Here is an 18,233-nt window from a genome sequence, read left to right as displayed (position 1 = left end):
TGGGGGACTAGACAAACTGTTGACTTAATGCCAGGATGACTTAAGTTGTGCAGGCTGTCAAAGGTGGGCTAGTGAAACACTACTGGCAAGAATGGCCTTCAGTTTCCAGCCGAGATATCGCATTATGTTTGGCATCAGTGCTGGGTGCATCGACTAACGTCAGGTTTTGCGCTGTTGACAGATCACTTAGGTAGTTTAGAAGCTTTTGATCAGATTTCTGTACCTCTGTGAGTTGGTCAAAATCCACAGTGGTTGATCTGTTTGAAGTGCCATAGATAAGAGACAGGCAATGAGCCACCAAGTTGTCAATATTCAATAAGTGCCTGATGCTTGTGCTGAATTGCTATATGAAAATGAGTTCGTTATGCTGACAAAGTGAGCAGTTATTGTAGTCCTGCTGAAATGAGTATGTCAGTGGCTTGTGGTCTGTTAAAATTGTGATCTCTCTTGCTTCCAGTTGAGAGTGGAAGTATTTTATTGCCTCATATATTGTGAGGAGTTCCTGATATTAAGTGCTCCATTTCTGCTGAGATGATGACAGGTTATGGGAGTAGAAGGCCAAAGGTTGCCACATGCCCCCATAGAACTATTGCTGAGTGGTCCTGACTACTATTTGACTTGCGTCAACTACCAGTGTTAGAGGTACTTCTACTTCTGAATGAGTGGGGAGTGCTGCATCCACTATGCTACACTTTCTAGCTTTAAAGGCCAGACTTATGGCATCAGTCCAGTGGATAGGCAAAGTTTCCTTGACTTTCAGGCTGGTGAGTACTGTGGTAAGAGGTTATTGTAATGCCACTGAGCTTTGGAGATGTCAGTGATAGAAGTTCAGAATGCCAAGAAAACATTGTAACTCCCTAACAGTGCATGGGCACACGATCTGTAAAATGGCTTCCACCTTTTCAGGCAGAGGAAGTCAACCTTTGGACGAAATTTGGTGCCCTAAAATTTCATTCTATGACTGTCCAAAAACATATTTGGCTGTGTTCAGTACCATACCATGTTTATTTAACCGTTCCAAGACTTGCATCAGCTGTTGCTCTTGTTGTTCTGCAGTTGACTAGAAAATGAGAATGTCATCAAAAAACGTCAGCCAGAAGGATAGCCCTTGTAGTACCGCATTGATAAACTGCTGTCATGTTTGTATGCCATTTTCCAAGCCAAATGTCATATACAGACTCTCAAACAATCCAAATATGGTGATGATTGTGGTTTTTGGAATTACTTCTTCCACTACTGGTATCTGTGTATACACGTTAACACAGTCTAGTACACTAGAAGTTGCCACAACATAATGTGTACTTGTAATTGCACAACAGAGAAATGGGATACTGATCCAGCACCATCTGGGCACTGAGGACACATAATCCCCACTGGTTAGCTCTATATTTCTCTCTACCTGGATTGCATTAAATTCTGCCTTTTGATCACTAACTGATCTGGGGCCAGGCATTGTGGTCAACAAGAAACTGGTAGGCTATCTGTGGTCTTGATATGATGTACAGTATAATGACATACCCCTTCTGGCACTCCTGGGGTTCATGTTAAGGCCATAAACTGCTGTAGTAGGCATGCATGCTCCCCAGCTATCTGCCTGCACAACTTTGGCTGACTGCACCACTGCACAGCAATGGAAACCCAAAGTAGCCAGGCTGGTTATGCCATCCACCATCTGCACATTCACCATATCCAGTAGCAGGTGGTAATATATCAACAGATCAGCATTGATGATGGGCTCAGTGATATACATGTTTTTAAAATTACACATGAATCCTTATCACATCCCGAAGTCTAATTCCATATGGTTTGTGCTAGAAGTTGGTACTGAAGAGCTGTTCACAGGGGACAGGTGGAAGAAGGTTGATGGTCTACAACAACAAAGCAGTCTACAGGGAAAGACAGACATATATATAACCCGGTATCCACTAGAAATCTGTAACAGACTTCCGATCACTGTTAAAAAGGTGCTGAAATGATGCTTGGCAATTGGAGGCAGCACTTATTTCTGGCCATTGCAGGCATTTGGGTACGTGCAAGAGGATGTGCATTTGTGTTCCTGGACCTCAAATCTTCTGTGATACCAGCAGACTGAGTGCTGTTCTTGCCCAGATGTCAAGAAGGTAGCAAAGGAACAACTTCTAGAACTCCAGTAGTACCAAATTCTGTCCCTGCTACAAATATGTAAAATGCAGTACAAGCTACTGCAGGACCTGATTCTGATCACAAGCATAAATTGAGAGATGTGTCTGTACACACTGGGGCAAAATTCATAAAAAGCATGAGTGAATAAGAAACCAGTAACAAGAAAAGAAACCTGATTTGTTTAGCCACAAGTGTCTGTACAGCATCTAGCCTCAAATTTAGTGGCATCATGAAAAGGAGGTCAGTAAGTAATAAATGTACCTGCAAGGTAAACAATATGATAGTCCTGAGATACTACCACAGATCAAAGCAAATTTCTAAGTGAAAACTGCCTATGAAAAGATGGTCTGCATTTAAATAGATTGAAGTCTGTAATATTCAGCAGGATGATTATTGTTTCCAGTGAAATTATCAGATTGAATGAAAAATAATATAGCCTGAAGAGGGTGAAATAATAAATATGCCATCTGAAAAAGCTAAATGTAAGCATTGGAACTACAGCAAAAAAACTCGAGTATAGAGAAGCATTATATAACACTAATTTCATGACAACATGGTAGGCCTAAGCCCAGTAACTAGAAAACAGAAAAAAAATTCTGAATCCCAAAGGAAAGTGCACAAATAAGCCATCCTGAAAACTGATCCTTGACTATGTTGTTCCATCAGAATTTGTAGTCTTTATACAATAAATTAATAAAATTACAAACTGTTTGTTAGTCTTGTATCAGCTGATCTTTATGTCTGATATTAAATGCTTCACCCTTTTGTATCTATGTGTGTTTTACAGAACGTTTTCAAGGGGTTCCAGCAGACCCAGCCTGCACTTATTGACTGTGCTGTTGATTCACTGTGGACTTGTTTCCTAAGCATTAGGAGTTCCGATATGTAACAATTTTGAGTACTGGTATATTTTTCTTTGAAAATGCATAACCCAAATGACAAATTTACACTAGAAATGACAAATTTACACTTAGAAATTTACACTACACAGAGGTGATGGATGTTCTTCCTGAGCTTGACTAACCTAAGTGGTGGTTCTAACTTGACACTTTTTTTCCCAGTGAATCAAATATGTTGTTATTGTTATTTTATTCGTGTTAGATTTTGTGAAACCTGCAGCCATTAATGGCAGTTGGTGAACAACGCAACCAGCCACAAATACTTCTTAAATGTTTTATTTGGTTAATATTGTTTTAATTGGACAACAAGAATCAAAGTCACCTCTGTGGCTGAGTGGTGAGCACAGACGGCTGCCATGAGGAGGACCCAGTTTCGATTCATGGTACTCCTGAGGATTTTTCTTTGGTGGAAGGACTGGTACAGGGTACACTCAGCCTTGTGATACCAATTGAGGAGCTACTTGACTGAGTAGTAGCGGCTCCACAGTCTGTAAAGTTTGAAAAATGGTTGGGAGAGTGATGTGCTGACCTCATTCCCCTGCATACTGCATCCATATGACACCCCATGGCGGAGTTTGACACAGTGGCCAGTAGACAGCCCTTTCACATCCTGGACAAGGACCACACTTTAATAAGAGTCAAAATGCTTCAACAGAACTGAATAGAATTCATTCCATTTATTATTTGAGACTTCTAACTTGTAGACACTCAAAATACTTGTAGACACTCAAAATTCTTTCTAGTTAGTGTAATTTTGAGTGTGATTACATTCATAGTGATTAGACTTTGTTACTGCTGAATATTTTTTCCATTTCAGGAGGATCCACATTTATTAATCAGTTGCTAACAATAATTATCAGAGTAGTGGAAGTCTAGGTTACTATCTTATCATATTTGCTAACTATTATGTAGTCTATCCTCCTTGAAGTTAAATCTATTATTCTGGTGTCTGAAATTAATACATGATCCAAGATTTGTCAGTCTTCTGCAAGTACTTCCACTAATTTAGGTTAATTGAAGCACCGCCAAGACAGAAACAAGCGCATTTAATCTCAATAATAAAAGTGGCAATAAATAAACCTGGACTTATTTCATGAACAAAGAGCTAACATACAATAACAATTCAAAACATCTATTATATGGTATCTGTACTTGACAGAATACTCATCCTCAGATATACCTAGTCAAGAATAGCTCCCAAATTCAGAACAAAGAGTAGTATTGTAAATAAATTTTGTGGAATGACAGACTATCATTAGCATCAACATTAAGAACTTCTAGTCTTGGACTGGTGTAATCCATGGCAGATTACTGCACACTACTCTCATTCAACAGAGCTTGTGCTGTATTTTTTGAGTCACAGCTACATAACATGATAAACATTATTACAGGAATGCTAATGATGCACTCAAACTTTGAGACTGCCTGTCCTTAGCCACACAGCATTTTCACCACTCCAGTGAATGTAATCTGTCATTAGTGAGTTTAAAAATCTATCTGAGAACATGGAGGTTCTGATCCATAATGACATCACCACCATCAATAGGAATAGACTGAATTCCTGAAGTCCCCCTCAGTGTATAGCAAAAGAACTCAGTAGGAATGAAGAGAGTATGAATTATCAATGGATGACATAATTGCAGTCTGACACTATAAATGGACAGCACAAGATACCCATAATCTCAGTCAGTCCTTCAGCATTTGAGGATCTCCCCTCTACTGCATAGGAAAGGATAAACCATGGGAGATACACAACCTCACAATGAAAATGCTGACCAACGCTCTGCCCATTTGTAACTGCAGTGATGAATGAAAAACTATTGTACATGTCATCCAGATGTGCCCATGATCAACATTCTCTGTGAATATGGAGGAGTTGGTAATGGCTACTAAGGACACTATTGCATTAATTAGAAACTTGAAACTGTTTCTATAATTCTATAATATCTTGTAAAGCCCAAATGTAAACTTTGTAAAATATAGATTAAAACATTTCCTCCACTTTTTTTTTTTTTTTTTTTTTGTGGTAGTATGGAGACTCGTATTTGGGAGGAATGACATTCTGTTGTTTTCGTAAATTTTCTCTGATGGGATGCACCAGTTTTCTTTACCCATTGTTTCCAATTTTCATCTGTTCTCCATCTTTAATGACCTCAGTATGCACACGGCATTAAATGCTAATTTTCCTACCCTTCTTTCATTCTGCTCATTTTAGTTGCCTTATTGCATTATGCTGTAACAATACTATAGTAGCCTAACGATGCTGTGAAGTGCCTTACATATACCAAATTAATGTAACAGGAAAATTTAAGATTTTATAAGACTACTTCTACCACACACAATTTTTTATATATAAAAATAGTATAACATACGAACTTGTAGACGTGAAACTAAACTATTTTGCAACAGTAAGGAAAGCATAATAATAATAATAATAATAATAAAGATTTTATTGTCTTTAGGCCATTACAGCAATTGACAACGTCAAATGAAGTTACAATTTATAATACAGTCTGATAAGGTATTGACTACTGAAATATTTTAGCTTATATTACAATAAATGTACAGTGGGTCATCTGTTGGATTACTGCATTTTACAGTTGAAGAATTCATTAATATCATAGAATGGGTGGGCAATAAACAATTCATGCCGTCTTTGTTTGAATGTATGTTCAGGAAGATCCTGTATAGCATGTGGCAGCTTATTAAATAGTTTGTGCCCTGTGACTTCATAGCTGTTTATTGATTTTGATAGTCTGTGGTAAGGTGTGTATATGTGTTTGATGCTTCTTGTGTTGTAACAATGTACATTTTCTCTACGTTTCACATCTTGTAGGTTCTTCTTCGTAAAGATTAAGACATTGTATATATAGAGGTTTATTACTGTCATAATTTTTTGTTTAGTAAATAAGGGATTGCAGTGAGCCTTATGTGAAGAATTTTTAATTATCCTAATGCAAAGGATGTCATGTCTATGACTACAGTTACCCCACAAGATAATGCCATAGGATATTATACTTTGGAAAAATGCAAAATAAGATGATCTGATGTATGTTTCAGGTACACAATTTCTGAGTTGTCTTAATAAATTAATTACTCTAGATAGCTTACTACTAATATAGTTTACATGTTGGCCGCATGATAACTTTTCATCTAAATAAACTCCCAGGAATTTAACAAAACTAGGGTCATCAGATAGTGGCTTGTCTCTTAGAGTGAAGATTATCTGCTGAGTTTTATTTTCATTTAGCAGGAAACCATTTGCTCTGAACCAATATGCTGCATGAGTGGGTGTATTTTCAGCACAGGTTTTAAGATCATTAAGATTGTTACTGCTATGAAGAAAAGTCGTATCATCTGCATACAATACAGTGGTGGATCTAATAAACGAGGGGAGGTCATTGATCATTATCAGAAACAGGAAGGGCCCCAGTACAGATGCCTGAGGCACACCTACTTTAACATTTTCTATGTTTGACATTTCCTTACCAACACAAACTACCTGTTTATGGTTGTTGAGATAAGCTTTTAATAGTCTGAGACTGTTTCCTTTGATGCCGTAGAATTCTAGTTTCTCTAGTAGTGGCGTGTGCTCAACACAGTCGAAGGCCTTGCTAGGTCACAGAATGAGACCTTAGCAAAGCCTTTGTTCTCAAAAACTTTGAGGATGTAACTGACTACCATGTTGATTGCATCAATGGTCGACAGATTCTTCCTAAACCTGTATTGTGTAGCATTAATTATTCCTTGATTCTCAACGTGAGATGATAATTGTTGGTACATGATGCATTCTATTACCTTGTAGAATGCGGGTACTATTGAAATAGGGCTGTAACTAGATGGAGAGTCTTTATCTCCCTTTTTGTATACTGGGACGATTCTAGACGGTTTTAACTCATCAGGAAAATATCCCTCAAGTAAGCACTTGTTTATGCAATGGGTTAAAGGGTACAGAATGCAATCACACACTTTTTTTTAGCAGGTTGCATGATATGCCATATATATCTAAGCTATCAGATGATTTCAGTTGTTTTATGACCCAATGTACATATCTAGGCGATACTTCAGAGAAGATTAGCATGCTTGTATTTAGTGACTGTCTACCCCAATTTTGGGAGAGTAACTCTGATGGACTAATGTCTGGTTTGATAATTGTGTCTCCTATTTCTTTCACTGAATTAATAAAAAACTCATTAAGTGTTTGTGGTGGGATGTTAATTTTGTCTTTTTTAGTATCTGTGGCAGTGCTGTTAATTACTTTCCAAGCAGTTTTGCATTTATTGGTGGAATTATGTATGCTGTTGGCATTGTAGGATTATTTGGCTTGCAGGATGGCTTTTTTGTATTCATTCCTGCATTCCACATAGGCTGATTTGGCACAGCCAGACTTCATACTATTGTATATGTTCTACAGTAACAAAACTTGTTTCTTTATACCTGTCAGCTGTTTAGTGTACCATATATTTTGTCTGTTTTGAGATCTGGATCTGTTGCTGCTGTCCATTATTTTGATTTTGTTTATGGTAATACTGTGGTTAAATAGGGTCAAGAATGCATTAAAAAATCTATCAAATATTATTTTGGCTGGCAGGTCATTACTTGATGTGTAATGTCCATCGACACTACAATGGCCAAACCAGTCTCCGTCAGCAAGGGAATTACGAAATGTGTTAATTTTATCCTCAGTTACAGGTTTGGTAATCACAGCTGTTGGGACAGGTCTGTTTGCATTGCTCCTATTGAGGGGAATTTTACTTGCATAATACTACTCACCACATAGAGTTTCGCAGACAAGCACTATGTAAAGAATACCAGAAATATTTAAGCTTTCAGACAATGTCCTTCATCAGGAGTAGAAGTCTCACACAACAACTCACACACACAAAGCTATTGTCTCTTGCATTAAACCCAACTGTCGTTGCATCTGATGGAAGCAGCAATCGGCTGCAGTGGTTGCTGTGAGGGATAACAGCAGTTGGGGGAAGGTGTGTGTGTGTGTGTGTGTGTGTGTGTGTGTGTGTGTGTGTGTGTGTGTGTGTGCGAACTGCTGGAAAATTATCTCTTTTCACCTGTAGAACATTAACATAAGTAGTGAGAAGACCCACAAAGATATGATATTATTTTCCACTGGTCCCACTGGATTACGTAGCTTGCAGATATATACATGTCATACACCACTCACCAAAATTATAGAATTAACATGTAAATCTAAGTGAATTAATGTTTCTGAAGTTTTATATTGCAAAATTCATAATCTGATACATTGCTTTCCATAGATCCCTACATGAAGGAGAACCTTCAGGGATATGGATCAGATCAAGATAAGGATTAAATCTATTCTTGTAAACTATTTCACTTTGTTGCATAATCCACTACACTGTAAAATTCCTCTTGCACTAAGTAGTGTTCCAGTACCTATGGAAAAGTTTTCTCATTGCAAATGTTCCATATGTTTATGCATGGAATTTTCATTGTATTTAGTCAATGTATTTGAAGAACTTTCAATACATACAGTATGCATAACAATTGGTTCTTATTAATTTTTTGTGAGAGCAATTATATTTATATTTGTTTCTAATTCTGGTAAATATTTTATTAATGAGATTACTTTCTTGTGTAAATACTAGAATGGAAAACTCAAAATATCGAGGTTTTGAAAACAACTTCTGCATGCCTCAGTCTACCCCTTTCTTGGGAGTCCCCTAACTGATTTTCTTTAAATATAAGTATTTACTTTTAATATTAGAATTATTCAAGATGCTTATTCAATATTACATGGCTAAAAATGACCATGGCATAGATTGCAAGAAATTTATTTTCTGAAAATATTATGAAAATTATATTGTAATGAAGAGAGCTGTTAAATTTTGAAATCAGTTGTGAATGTGTTGCTTCCAATTAAGTTCATTTTGCCCTGTGATTCCTAAGAATGAAATTAAGCCAACCTCCTCCAGTCCTGTTTCATCTTTCTTTTCATGAGTTGCTCTTCATTTTACAATTCTGTAATACTGCTACAATATTTTTCACCCTTGTAGTTAAATCATTTTCTCTAAGTCAGTGTACATTTGATAGGTTTTTCCCTCTTGATTTGTTCCAAATTCTTAACTTTTTGTATATTTCTTATTGTTATGTGCCATTTCTTGGTTTCAAGATAATATTTCATTAATTCTCTTGTGTATTCACATCATCTCCATTTTATTATTTTCCTATTAAAACTGTATATTCGATGTATCTGTTATTGAAGATCAATTATGAAAGTCTGTAGGTCAAGTTTTCTTTCCTCTTTTCTTCTCAAAAACAATACATTTTTGTTAAATTGGGCATCAGTGAGACTGGTGTATAATTGTTGGGCCCATCCTTTGTTAACTAGATTGAGACTGGTGTGTAATTGTTGGGCCCCTCCTTTGTTAACTACTCTTCTTTCTTCTGAAAACAATACTTCTTGAAAAACAGTGTGATATTCTAGATAACTGTCTAATTGTTTGTTTACTGGTATCACCTATTAAATGAATTTTTATTTTGTTGACAGCAGTGGATTTACTTGATTCTCAGAGTATTCTTTTTTATGCAAATTTAGATACTTGTCTTAACAAAAATACTGACCCATCGATGTCTCAATAATTCACTCTTGAGATACTATTTTATAGCTTTAAATTATCTAATATATTTTTCTTTAGAATGTTTACATTTTTTCTTTTGTGTGCATACAATCAAGGGTAACCAGTTAAAATCATGGCAGAGGTAGAAATTTTCATCATCAGTATTTGACCAGCTGGGGAAAAAGAAGTAGTACCATATAGGCAGGGACCATTTAATGCCCAAGTAACACTAGTGGTCACAATCTGAGAGGGGTATCAGAGGTTAACAGGAAGTGATATGTAACTCGTGTGGGAAAATATTCTCAAACTGGTCCTGTATACAGCTCTCAATTACCGAACCGTGTGGCAGTTTCCTAGGCTAAACTACAAACTTGTTTGCAATATCTCACAGAGTGGGGCAATTGACATCATTGATGATGATCCCTCTGTTGGATAGGGGAGTTAAGCTCAGTTGCATCCCTCTTGCTTTTTGTGAGAAGTGATATATGTGGTGGCAGAAGAGTTAACTGTCATCATTCTCTCTGTCATCATCATTATTCTCATCAACAACAACATTAAACTTTATCTTCAGTCATCATAGTCACTTGGAGTACACAGATGTAGTGAAGATACAACACTTACACTTCACAAAGGAAAGGTGCCAGGAATGCCTCTCTAGTTAGGTGTCTGAACAACAGTGAACACTCCAAGCTCAAGGTGTACTACATCGATCAAATCACAGGAACCACAGTGTTGTGGATTTGTGGTCGTGGTGTTGGACTGTGAAGGGGGAGATCCATCTTCAAATCTCCACCATATTAGATTTTTTTCCAGAATTATGAACTGTCCATCTGGTCATTAATGTGTCTGTTTGCTGTATTCAAATTTGTGTCTGTGTCATGGTGTAACATTAGTCTGCAATTGTGAAATGTAAGGAAAGGACCTCCAGATGTACATACCTTCTATTTGTTCTGCACAGGTACCACATGTTATGACCCTTGTATTCTGTTTTCGGAGTTTTGATTCTTGAATTTCTTTGTTGTAACATAGTTCACACCTCTTTACTTTTTGTTTATTTTTCTGTGAAATGTCTATGCAGCATCTAATCTGCCCTCGCTATTCATCACATTTGCTTGTGACGATAATTTATTCTTATCACGTGACTCATATCCTATAACCAGCATATAGTATGGCAATTGTCTAGACTAAGAAGAGGCATTATGATGATTTAAACACAGATCTCCCACTTTATGGCCTAACACTCTGACCGCACAACAGCAATGTCGTGGTTCTTGCAATTCACTTGATGTTGCACATCTTGACCTTGGACCATTCACTGTTTCTATTTTGCTTGTTTTTTCACAGTTCAGTACACCTTCTTCCTGTTTTCATGCATGATCTGTGTTCAGTTTTTGATAGGCTGTCCTGAATCATTTTACCACTAAATCCAATGGGGCTGTAATGGGGAGTTCCCTCATTAGAAAGAGATGTTTTGTTACTATTTACTAATGTTGCTTTTTTTACCCAACACTGGCTCTGTGTTATGTAAATTGTCCTTCTCTGTACAAAATCCATTGTTCAACTGCCATATAAAATAAGTTTGTTTCAGTAATCTCTTTAATTTCCTTAAAAATATATTACAGGATTTTATTCTTGGGTCGAAAGTGTTGTTTTTATTTTTATTTTTATTCTTCCATTTTCCAAGGTCAAAGACTGAGCTGTATGTTCAGTAATATCACATCTGAGTTTAATGTGCAGTACTTATTGGCATATGTACTCACATGATATAGCTAAAATGATCAATGTTTTTAACAAATCTTTATAATGGGCCTAGTTACTGTTTTTGATTATTATTCTTAGGGCCCTTTTCTATATTTTCACACAACGTTCATATTTTGTGCATTTCTCACCTAAAAAAGAATGCCATAGCTAAGACTTGAGTGAAAATATGGACAGAATGTGTCTATTAGGCTCTTGCTTTTACACATTAGTTTCCAAAAGTATATTTATGTAAGTATGGAGTATGAAGTTGTCAGTAACCTACATCTAATTTAAAAACAGAAAACCATTAACCTTCTTTTGGAGGTCTTTGAGGTCCTGGATTATAAAATTTTGCTTCAAAACATAGAAAGCTAATATGTAAGATGTGTTGTATGCCACTAGTTATGGACTTACTACAAAACAGCAGGTATAACTTCATTACAAGTCCAGTGTTCATTCTAAAATCAGAAATAAAATTTTCATTCAAGATTAGTCACTGCTAAAACATTGTATACTTGCAGATTTGATACTGGACCCATTACTCTTTATCATGTATGTAGATGACTTTATTGAACATATGAGTACCCAATAATCCGTTCAGTACCCTGGTGATAGTAACATATTAATCACAGGATCTAACCTAGAAAGTTTTCAGTCAATATAAGAATAGTCTATCTCAAGATTTTCAAAGTAATTGAACAAAAGCAAACTAATCGTGATTGAAAAGCTATTTGTCTCATCTATAATTTTGTTTCCTCTTCTGCACCTGTTATTCTAAATATTTGTCCAAACAAGACAAAAAGATTAAATAGTAGAAAATGCTTACAAAATTATTAGGTCTTGACATGCTATAAGCCTATGCATATCAGCTCCTTCTCATAGAAACTCTCAACATTATGCAATTGAAGATATTAAAAGTTACAACAGGGATGAAGGTGTACCATGTACAGTTCATTTCACTGCCTTAATCTGGAATTTTTTCCTGAAGAAGTGCTACTCATAGCACACATTTATGTAGAAGTAAAAAAAGGCCTTAGGATAATTTGTGACCTTGAGGTGTTAGTCTTTTAATTCTATTTTATATTTTACTCTGCTATTGGCTCTGTACATTTTACATCTTTTTTCTACTTGAAATCACTTATTCAGTAGAGATTGGTAAACTAATGCAGAGTAAATATGCACATTATCACTGTACCACAAAATAGTCATATAGCCATTAAAGTGTTCCTAGATCTTAATCTTACCAGAAGAATAGAAGTCACTTTTGAATCACATTACATCTTACAAGAAATCTTTCTATTAAGCACTGTTTCATTTTGTACAATAACTTCAGAATATAAAAAAATATTCACTGACAGTAGACAGTCTGTAGACAGATAAACCACACATACATTGTAAAAATATGTATATATTTTACTTTTTTGCTGTATTATACATTACAATATCTTCTTATCATGTGATCACTATGGCATGCAGATGAAAACTATATTACATACATTGCCTGTCTTTCTGACCTACTGTCTTCTGGGGTCACGTGAAATACTTTTGAATGCTGAAACCATCCTGCATCAGAACAATGAATGGAAAAACAATAAAATGCAACCCAAAGTTTGAGGAATGCTCCCAGTTGAGTTTTCCAATAGGCAATAAAATTATATGTCAATATTTACTACTACAGGAATAGGAAAATATGGCCATTTCAAGTTACATCTTGCTATGGGTTTCTTGAAACACTTCTGTTTCTGATGTTAGGTCACATGATAAAAATGTTAGATGTAGGTAGTAACACTGATGAAACATTTTTAAAAAGATACAAATATAATGTAGCTATAAAATTATTAACTACTGTATTAGAAAGTTTGAAGAATCTAAGACTGTATTGACTGGAACTTTAGTAATTCTATGACATGTGGTGATGGCTATGGTGCTTTAGATTCAGATTCAGATTCTTTATTCACCACTGACCACCTGAGGTCGAATAGGCAATTTACATGGATATCATATATAACATTTTCCTTGAATAGTACCTTAAAGCTAAATGAACATTGCAAATAGTGCCCATAGATGATAACATACACCATAACATAAAAAAATACATTCAGTGACATGACATAATGAAATCCTTAAAAATTAATGTCAATTGATTTTATGTTCATAAATTCTGTTATATTGTAAAAAGGATTGATTATTAACCCAGTTTAGTAGCTTGCTCCTGAAGCTACTTATTTGAGCTGACCGAGAAGAAAATGGAAGTTTATTAAATATTTTTAGACTATTGATTATATGGGAATTCCCTGTTCTTGTCAGCCTGTGCCTAGGTATGTCTAATTTTGTTTTGCCTCTGGTATTACGGTGGTGAACATTTTCCCTCATTTCCAAATCTGCTATATTGTTTTTCGCATACAATGCTGAGGCGTAAATATAAAGATTAATAACTGTTAATATTTTCAGCTGAATGAACAGTAGCCAGCAGTGCTCTGATCTACCAGAATTGCTAATTGCCCATATCACTTTCTTCAGAATTTTTAGAACAGTGATGTGAACAGAGTGTCCCCATATCAGCAGTCCATACTCTATATGTGACTGAAAGAGTCCAAAATAAATATTCTTTTGTCACCAGGCTTCTCAGTTCCCACATTACATACATAACTCGAGACAATTTTGTGCAGGTATGGTTGATGTGTGTTTCCCACATTAAAATGCTTCATACCATTGAAGACTAAAGAAAGGTGCTAGCCACCAAAGGTTGTTTTTATTTGATCAACAAATCTCTTTGAAGTTTCCTTTTTGCAGATTTAATCACATTTAAGGAACACTACAGTAAAGCCATTCACACTTACTTTGTGTAATTCTGAAAAATTACATTTTCTGAGATCTTTTCTTCAGTGATTATTAAACTAAATTCTAGATTGTTACAGTAACGTAGTCATCTATGCAACACTGATCATCTTCAACTTGTGTCCTGAGACATTTCTGAGTGAATATAAAATATTTATAGTTTTTGCAAATTACACAATTTTTTACATGGAATTATAAAAAAAGAACTTTAAAGAATCCTTGTGAGATAACAAGGAATTCTTAATGACCAAGAAGGTAGACTGTGCTTTGTTTTCATGAAATTACCTTGGGTTTCACACACTGGTTTGTAGAAAAGATGTTTTCAAAGGTAAATTTTCAGGTTTAAGTCAATCAACAACATAAATGAAATCCAGAACTTCATTCATTTACTTCAATTTCTTGCTAAAACTACTGCTCATCGTAGGATTCTTCAGAATTATGGCATATCTGATGTTACCTCAGTTCTGGCATTTTTATGTACCTGTACTCTCCCCTGAAGATGGCAGTCAGTTGATATTGTGTCATCGGGATGATGAAATCCAGCTGCATACCTGTGAAGGGCATAAATATTTATTACTCTGGAAAAATCTATGAAATAAAACCAAAATGTTACTTGAATAAATACATTAGCCAGCCACAGAAAGGGGCCAGATGCTGTAATTCTGTACGAATTCAACCCATAACCATTGGTGTCTGTTACCATTAACATGGATAAACCAATGCAATTTAAATTATTTTTAAATACCAAGAAGAAATTATTCCTTAGAATTTTTAAGAAGTACCATTCGGCTTAATTTAGTGCAATTGATAGCAAAATTATTTATTACTTAATAGAAATCTATATAGCCAAAAAAGATGACCACCAGGTGATGTGTAACAGCGTCATTTATCAAGAAGTAAATTTAATCTTGTAGATCACTCTAATTTAGTAGGTAATCTGTAATACAGCTACATTCCTCATTCATTTCACATCTCTATACACATACATACTCCACAAGCCACTGTACGGTGTGTGGAGGAGGGTATCCTGTACCACAACTAGTCATTTTCTTTCTTGTTCCACTCCCAAATGGAGCAAGCAAAAAATTACAATGTATATGCCTCTGTATGAGCCTTAATTTCTCATAACTTATATTCATGGTCCTTATACAGAATGTATGTTGGTGGCAGTAGAGACATTCTGCAGCCAGCTTCAAATGCCGGTTCTCTAAATGTTCTCAATAGTATCCCTCCAAAAAAAAAAAGAAAAAAAAATGATCATTCATCTTCCCTACCATGATCCTCACATGCTCATCCATTTCATATCACTTTGCAAAGTTATACCCAGATATTCAAACATCATGACTAAGTGAAGCAGGACACTACTAATGCTGTATCTCAACATTACAGGTTTATTTTTCCTACCATCCACATTAACTTACCTTTTTCCACATTAGAGATAGCCATTCATCATAACAACTAGAAATTTTTCTTAAGTCATCTTGTATCCTCCTACAGTCACTCAACTTTGACACCTTCCCATACACCACAGCATCATCAGAAAACTACTTAAGATTGCTCCCCACCATGTCTGCCAGATTGTTTATTTATATATCTAAAAACACAGATGATGTGACTTACCGAACGAAAGTGCTGGCAGGTCGATAGACACACAAACAAACACAAACATACACTCGAAATTCAAGCTTTTGCAACAAACTGTTGCCTCATCAGGAAAGAGGGAAGGAGAGGGAAAGATGAAAGGATGTGGGTTTTAAGGGAGAGGGTAAGGAGTCATTCCAATCCCGGGAGTGGAAAGACTTACCTTAGGGGGAAAAAAGGACAGGTATACACTCACACACACACACACATATCCATCCGCACATACACAGACACAAGCAGACATTTGTAAAGCAGCCTTGGGATGCATGGATTGCTGATGACTGGTGTTCTTTGTATTCAGTAATGACTGGGATACTGAGCTACCCTGGAGAATCATCATTGCTGAGTATGGTGGTGATTTGGAAAGAGGCCCCATTTTTCCAATGTTTTGGAGAGACACAGTAGTGTTATTACTGATGTAATGGAGTGGGGAGCCTTTCGGTATGACTTCAAGTCTGCCTGTTAGCATTGAGGCAAATCTGATGGTGTAACAAAAAATAAGTTATGGAAATCCTATGTCCTCATGCATTACTTTGCATGTGACAGTATTTTGATGCCATTTTTCAAATCCAATATGCTCACCTACATGTGCCACATATCTCTATGAGCTCTCAGCATGATAGGGAGGTACCCTTGTGGTGATCAAGATCCCCAGATCTGTCCCCAACAGAGCATGTGTGGAACCAGCTCAGACAACAAATTTTTTCTGTTGCCAGTATCCAGGATAGAAGGATCAGTTTCAACAATTGTGGACCAGCTTGCCTCAGGAGAAGATATGATGGCTTTGTGATACCCTTCCTAACCAAGGCAGTGCATGCATCCAGGCCAGAGAGGGTGCAACATCATACTGATAAGTGGGCTCATTATGCCAAGTCCTTTGTAAACTTAACTTGATCCCGTAATCACTAAAATAGCATTTTATATCTTCACAACCCATGGAATTTCATTTTGTTTCCTCCTCCCCTTCTGGGTGCTTCAGTTCTTTTGTCATATAGTGTATGTTTCAGAATCAGAAGTCAAAATACCAAGTCTCTGGAGGAAAATTCCTCTTTATCTGCATTAGCAGCATCTTTGGACAATGCTAATTGCTTTATTGTAGCAGTGTACATATGAATCACTGTATAGTAGAGACATCAAGTGGTACACAGCAGCATAAAGCTGAACTTAACAAGTTCAACATTTTTATGTATCTGTGTACTGTTCAACTAAATGGTGAGTGGCTATTTTAACTCTTTATCTTGTTTGTATTCCAGCCAGGCTATTTGAGTTTTGTACTAGTGTAAAAATTATGTTTACATAATAGTCATCACTATTTCCAAATGTCCCTACTGTGTATCACTTTTACCATTCCAAAAGTCTATTATATACATTAGATATATGTTGTTGCCTGCATTTCATCAGTTTCCTCGTTATCAATATACTAATATTTATTTCATTACAGGTATTGTTGTTGTCTGTATATTCATGATTTTCAGTAATGCTTCTCTGCTACTTCCTCTTTAATTCTCATTAATAACATGCATTTTCAGCTCCCTATCTTCTTTCTATTCCAGATTTATGATTGAAGTTTATCTGACTCGCCATTTTGTAGTAGCTACTGACACTGAATCTCTTCTGTACAACAGCTCTTTTGACTTGATAGGACACAAAATAGAGAAAAGCATCTTGTGCTTAATACAAGATGTCAGTAAATATCAACAACACATCCTATTTTATAACAAGCAACACAGTTACATTTCCTTCCTGGATTTTTAATGGATAAAACTTGCAACAAGAGGTTAAAATTGGTGGATGAATAGAGCAAAGAACTGTACTATATTTTCAAATATGTATGTGTTACTAGAAGGAGTACACATCCATAAATAAATCACTGCTTAATATAGTAAATTAATAATTAGAAAATTATTTAAATAATTATCAAGTATAAAAATTAGGAACAAAATTTACTGCTTGAACATGCTCAAAAATCACTTCAAAGTATATTGTTTTCTTTTACAGGTATCACAACCCCAAAGTCTTTCTGTAAGTTGTGAGATTCCAGTCAAACGCTTTCTCTTGACTCGGGACCCAAAAGACAGATCAGTTGGAGGTATGAAAAGTATGATGGCATACCTTTCTATAGGTTTTATAGTGAATGAGTAAGAATGTGAATGAGTAAGAGTGCATTACTGTCTCATGTATAATAACTATAAAATAACGGGAAAGGCTGCTAGTTTTTAAGTGCTATCTTATTAGTGATAAAAACAACTTTATACTTTACATACAGTTAACAGGGCAACTTCATTTTCATATTTTCTGTATTATTGTGGTTATCTACAAAGCCAAACAACAAATCCAATAAAAAATAGGTAAAGCTTCCTTTTCCCAATCCGCA

The 18,233-nt window shown here is 35.8% G+C and overlaps 1 protein-coding gene across 1 annotated transcript in view; it reads left to right on the top strand.

Moving 5' to 3' along the window:
- LOC126248544 (protein piccolo-like) overlaps nucleotides 1-18,233 on the top strand; it is a 77,157-nt gene that overhangs the window by 13,741 nt on the left and 45,183 nt on the right. The window contains exon 3 of the mRNA XM_049949605.1: nucleotides 17,858-17,948. Coding sequence (XP_049805562.1) covers nucleotides 17,858-17,948 — 91 coding nt within the window. The remainder of the gene's footprint in view (nucleotides 1-17,857; nucleotides 17,949-18,233) is intronic.

Source organism: Schistocerca nitens, chromosome 3, assembly GCF_023898315.1.
Source record: "Schistocerca nitens isolate TAMUIC-IGC-003100 chromosome 3, iqSchNite1.1, whole genome shotgun sequence".
Lineage (NCBI taxonomy): Eukaryota > Metazoa > Arthropoda > Insecta > Orthoptera > Acrididae > Schistocerca > Schistocerca nitens.
The sequence above is the reverse complement of the archived record's forward strand: the minus strand, read 5'-3'. Positions and strand labels throughout refer to the sequence as shown.